General features: G+C 43.7%; 1 protein-coding gene across 1 annotated transcript; it reads right to left on the bottom strand.

Moving 5' to 3' along the window:
* On the bottom strand, positions 1 to 5,000 carry LOC109874365 (dnaJ homolog subfamily B member 5-like). Its single transcript, XM_020466238.2, has 4 exons — positions 3,885 to 5,000; positions 2,665 to 2,917; positions 1,793 to 2,355; positions 1 to 967 (listed from the first exon to the last, which is right to left on the bottom strand). Exons 1-4 carry the CDS (start codon positions 3,978 to 3,980, stop codon positions 734 to 736), a joined length of 1,146 nt encoding a protein of 381 aa, XP_020321827.1. The 5' UTR covers positions 3,981 to 5,000; the 3' UTR covers positions 1 to 733.
* Positions 5,001 to 5,890: the final 890 nt, after the last annotated feature.

The following is a 5,890-nucleotide window of genomic DNA, read 5'->3' as shown; positions in this document are numbered from 1 at the left end:
ATGCTTATTCTTATCCTGAATCGTAGTTCATGACCAGTGTTGAACATTTTAATAAAACAATAAAACACAACCTTTTTTTAAATTCAGGTATTTTCATTTATTTAACATGCTTTTCTTTGTCCATTTGTCAATTTAGAATAATACATTAACATCTGGTATAAGTTAAAGCACAAATATATACAAATGTTTCAAATGATTCAGTTGAACATTTGACAAATTAATCTCTTTTAGAGACAGTTATAACTATATGTGTACATTAGTACAGTCTTGTACACAAGTACATATTTGTTTATTTATTGTAATAAATCAATGTAAAAGTGCAGACATATGAACACCATACAACTGGTAGAATAATTTTGCCATGTGACAATCAACTACCTCAGGCTTCTCTAATGAGTCGAATGACTCTTGGCATACCAAATTCTTGATATAGGCAACACAGTAAGAGTACCTCTACCATTTTTCATTCAAGAGAAAGGCTAGTCAGTCAGTCAGAAAACATGCCCAGACACTCAGGAGTCCATTGGCCTGTTAAACTGTAAACCTTTTCCCCTGTGGCATTGTAGATGATGAATAGTGCCTATAATCAAAAAGGTATATATGTTTTTAAAGATTCCATTCCTGCCATTGTCTCTTAACCAAGCACAGAGAGAAGCTGTGCTGGATTGTCATAGCACCTAGCAAGGCTGTGATTGTATCGGCTAGCTGTTGTGGTCGTTAGCACGATAGCATGTTAGCACCCAATGAGGCTGTGTTTGATGATCTCTTTGGACTGGGGAGGGATCCTGTCAGGGAAGGCCACCTGGAACTCCACCACCAGGTCGCCACGTGTGGTGGGGGTCTTGGCATGGGGCAGCCCCTCGCCCCTCAGCCGCCGAATGGCGCCGGGCTTGATGACGTCACTGCACGGTAGTGGCATTGTCCTGTTGTCGAGGGTGGGGACGTTGACTGTGCATCCACATAGAGCCTGGAAAGAGCGAGGAAGACAGTATTTGTTAATCTTCCTCCTTTTATGTTGAGAGCGTTTGGTTACATAACAGTGGAAGCAGTCGACCCCATAACATAATGTATGAAACTAACCAGGGCAATTTTCTTAAGTGAGTGTTATATCAGACTCAAATGTGGAGCAATTTACCCCCAAAGGCGATGCTTTGCTCTGTTATGCAACGATAAGTGTTGCAAATGCTATACCAGTAATGTTCTCTCTATTCTGGCTGTGGGTGTCGGTACTCAACAGAGTGACTGAGTGGGGCCAGGGGAAGATGAAGAGGCGCTTGTTGAAGAGCCTGCAATGTCTGTGAACACTAGCATGCTAATCTGAGGAGCGTAGGATGTGGGAGTGAGTGATTGTAAGCCAGAGAGAGAGGAAGCTAAAGGCTGGCACAGAGCAGAGGAGTCAGTGGGGGAGCAAAGTGAAAGCAGTGTGAGGGGGCGGCTGACAGAGGCTATATTTAGCTACTGCTGATGCTGTTCTCTGTAGGGGCCGATGAGGTAAGTGAGGGGAGGTGTTGGTGGGCACTGTGTGTTATTGGGGGGTTGTTAGCTGGGCTAAGGACAAGGTTGGAGCAGTAGGGGTTAGCTGAGAGGGGCTCTGAATAGAACAAAGTGTTCTCCTTACAGCCACCAATTTGAGCCATTATCTAAAGTACAGAAGTGGCATACTTCAGCTATGCCTTGAAGCATTATGTTACACTGAAAGTATGGCAGTGCTGTACATCTGCTTATACTAACTGCATTATATAACCATATCAATGTTAAGTTGACACACAAGTTCACATGAACACAAACGTACTTCTTTGAGGGTGATCTTTGCCGTATAGACTATGTTGGACCCGTCCCTCTTGTAGTGGGGGTGTTTCTTGTCCTTGAGGATGAAGGCCACGTCAGCGGGTTTGCTATTGGCCGTCTCGTCACCCTCTCTGGGAAAGGTGATCTTGGTACCCTCCTTCCATCCCTTTTTCACCACCACGTTCAGGACCTTGTCCTCAGAGCGAAGGCTGCGGCCGTCTGGGTTGAGGCGGTGCCGCGTGATCTTCATGTGCTTAGAGCAGCCGTGGAACACCTCTTCTAGGGTCACCAGGAGGTAGTGCACCACCGCCACGCCCTGCCGTCGCCCGCGACGAAGTTTCTCGCCGTTGGGGCCGTAGTTACCATGGTAACCATCACCTTTGCTGAAGGTGAAACGGTTAAAGGGATTGAAAAGCTCCTCCTCGCCGTCGGGCCCGAAGAAGATGTCGAAGTGGTCAGAGCCCTGGAAGAATGTTGAGAAGGTCTCGTGGGCATCGCCGTGGTAACTATAGTGATGGGGGTTGTTCTCTTTGCCTGCCATGGACACCCCGCCTCCGTTCTTGAGACCTGAGACACAAAAGAAAAAAGACAACTTCAGTTAGTACAGTTCACTCAGGCAGAAGTGTGACCTTCCATCTTGTCTAATCTTGTATTCTTCTCCCACTCTGAGACAAAGTTCTTACTCGTATATTTAGCTCAACACTTCTGGATGGCTTACTAAATTTATATAGTGGCACTTTGAAGTTTGACAAACACTTTCTTGTCGCTGGTTGACTAATGGGCTGGCTCTCAGGGGGACCAGGTGCTGTAGATTTTTGCTAGATACAACAGCACTTGCTGGCCAAATGACAAAGGGAAAGAAGGAAAGGCTGTCACCTTCTTCTCCAAACTGATCATAGATGACCCTTTTCTTGGAGTCGGTCAGAATCTCATAAGCTTCTGCAATCTCCTTAAACTTGTCCGCGGCGTCCGCAGCGCTGTTCTTGTCGGGGTGAAACTTCAGGGCCATCTTCCTGTATGCCTTCTTGATTTCGTCTTCATTGGAGTCAGACTCGACACCCAGGACCTTGTAGAAATCCTTCCCCATAGGCCTGGACAGAACGGGAACCTCTTGGTCCTTCTGGTTCTCCTGGAGAAACAGGGTGGGAGAAGAAACACGTTAGAGCTCTACTGCACACAGAATAGCCAAGTTTTAAAAGGACAAATGTCTTTGCCACAATGAAGCCATCGAAAGCCAGAGCTGGATAAGATGTCATAGAAAGAGAACTAACTCCCTGGGCTGTGGGCTATAAACTTCAACCACTCCTTATAGCGCTCTCACTCCCATGCCCATAATAATGCATTTCCAAGCACCAGGCAGCTTTATGACAACAATTGATTGAGAATGACCCAGACAAGTAGACTATGATTGTCAGTAAGCCTTCTGTGCTAGTACCAGTTTCAGAGGACTCATACTTGGAATTGTCACCTGTCAGTCCTTTGAATACAAATGACCACAACTTATTCTTTATTATTACATTCAGCCTGAAAATAGTATTATATGAAAACTAGCCCATGGCAAATGCAATTCAGGCCAGTTAAGTCTTCTAGACTGTAATGCAGATCTGTCTGTGCATCTAAATGCAGGCAACGTGACTATAGGGGGAACTCGTGTGTATGAGCATCTTGAGGCAGACTGCACCTCCCACCACAGATGCCATCTGAGCCCTGATTGGCTCAACTACGCTACACTGTCTGCATTGAAATTAGGAGTATAAAGCATATACAGTAGGTTACTGGAGAACCCGTTGACATTGTGCAAACTGCTCACACACAGTGTGTATAAGCTTTTAAAGAATATATCATTCCTTATTTTACCAGATGAGTTGACTGAGAATACATTCTCATTTACAATAAAAATAACATTAAATATTTATATATTCTCAGCAATTAAACCACTAGTCTTTAAACTCACTGTCAACCTTTTAATGACACAACCATTAGGCACAATTTATGACATACATGAGTTTAACGGACATGGGCTACTTGCATTTGATATGATACATAACAAACTATAAATTACTGAAATTTAGACACATTTCAAAAATATAACTTACTCCTGATGAAGAGCCCGAGCTGTCATTCCTGTTCACGCGGACCTTGCACTTGCCATTTTTGGTTTTCACTCCAAACTGGGTCCAGATCAGAACCATAGTGTTCGCTTATTGAGGAGCTGTCCGCTGTTTTTTGGTGCTGAAAAGCTCTTAGCTGTTTTAGCTGTGATTGGGCTGTTGGTTGACTGAGCGGCTGACTGCAGACTGTGCTAAATACTGCCGTGGCAGCCCTTTACTATACACTCAACACCCACGCAGCGTGACCGAGCTTTCCCCAAAACCGCCCATTTTCCTACGCACAAGAGGGAATACCGTGGCTACCGATTCCTCCGCGAGACCATTGGCGTTCGCTTCATGATCATGCGGATGTAACCGCCTCCTTCTCCTTGTTGAGACTCGTTTCCGGGATTCTTAGCCGAAAGCTCACGAGCAGTCACGACCAGTGAGTTGAATCCTCAGAACCGTCTAGGTTTGCCGATTGAAGACCTAACATTTAGACATCCCTAGAGACTCTGTAGCGGAGTTTCTCAACTCCACGATGTAAAATGGAGTTGAGTGACACGTGGACTGACTGCACCTCCGACTACATCGAGTTGCTGTCAGTCAAGATTTAAATGTTTATGCTTTCCTTGCACCTACAGTATGTTTGTCCTGTGTAAATGCGAGCTTGTCCGTAGTTTTGAAACTGTACCCGTGCTTCTCGTGATTTATCAGTCAAGATTTAAATGTTTATATGCTTTCCTTGCACCTACAGTATGTTTGTCCTGTGTAAATGCGAGCTTGTCCGTAGTTTTGAAACTGTACCCGTGCTTCTCGTAGAGTTATCAGTTGGATTTGAAAGCTAAAGTAAAAAAATAGCATTATGTGCATGTCCTGCCAAAATAAAAACATCCGCTGTTCTATCTCCATTAACAAATAATGGCTACCTTAGCAAAGGTTGCAAATGCTACGGATTTTAGCACCCTAAGAAAAGCTCACGTTAACACAGGACAAACATAGGTACAATGAAAGCATTAAATTGACATGTTTTATCAACTGACATTTCAATCAAGTCGATAACATCACTCCATTGTACTTGCAAATCGTGGAGTTGAGAAACTCAAAGGCTATGCATGTGATCCATTCATCAGAGAAATCCATCTTCATTGTTTTTTAATCAATTACTCATGTATATTTAAGTGATAATGCCAGAGAAGCCGGTGTTTGGAGGATATATTGGCACATGTGTGGCCGAGACGAAGTCCTCCAAACACTGGCTTCGAGGTCATTATCACTTTTATTCAACGGGTCACCAACATATTCAAATAATGATTTACATATTTTCATGAAAGTTATTTTGATGAATTTATTCATAATGTTTCATCCTTCCACAATATATATTCCTGACACAAATCTAGGGTTGCTACCCAAGCCGGCTGGTCGTTCCTTCTATCGGTTCGGTTGCCAGAGACAAGACCCAGTCTTTCAGTATTTTTGTTCTGTATCTATGGACGCGACCCAGTCGTTCGTTCTAAATGTTCGTATCCCTTGCTTGCTAGCTAGCCAACTACGGCTAACTTACAGTCACGTCAAATAATGCAGCCAGAATAACAACAGTAGCGGCATTTGTATTCGTTTAAGCTGTTTTCTAGTGACATTTATTTGGATTCATACATAACAATGAGCTAAAGAGGAGCGATTTTGCCAGGCATTGAAAATGTGCTCTCTCGTCAGGACACTGTTGTTCAGAGGAGCTAGCCAATAACACATCTATCACAATCTTTTTAAACTGAAGCTGGAAAGACTGCAAACTCACACTTCGTTTCGTTTCACCTTCTTTCATTTGACATTTCTTTGTATATATCCATAAAAATTATGCCAGCTGATTAAGGTTTTGACCGGTTGAGAAACGGTGCCTGCCTTTCTGTCTCATTCCAACTCCCGACACGTTCATTAAGATGGGACAGCAGGAGATCAAATTTGAATATTGAAACAATGTTGCACATGTCGGAGAGAGAGAGCGACAGCAA

This window comes from Oncorhynchus kisutch, linkage group LG29, assembly GCF_002021735.2.
Source record: "Oncorhynchus kisutch isolate 150728-3 linkage group LG29, Okis_V2, whole genome shotgun sequence".
Taxonomy (NCBI): domain Eukaryota; kingdom Metazoa; phylum Chordata; class Actinopteri; order Salmoniformes; family Salmonidae; genus Oncorhynchus; species Oncorhynchus kisutch.
This window is presented reverse-complemented; position numbering and strand designations above follow the sequence as displayed.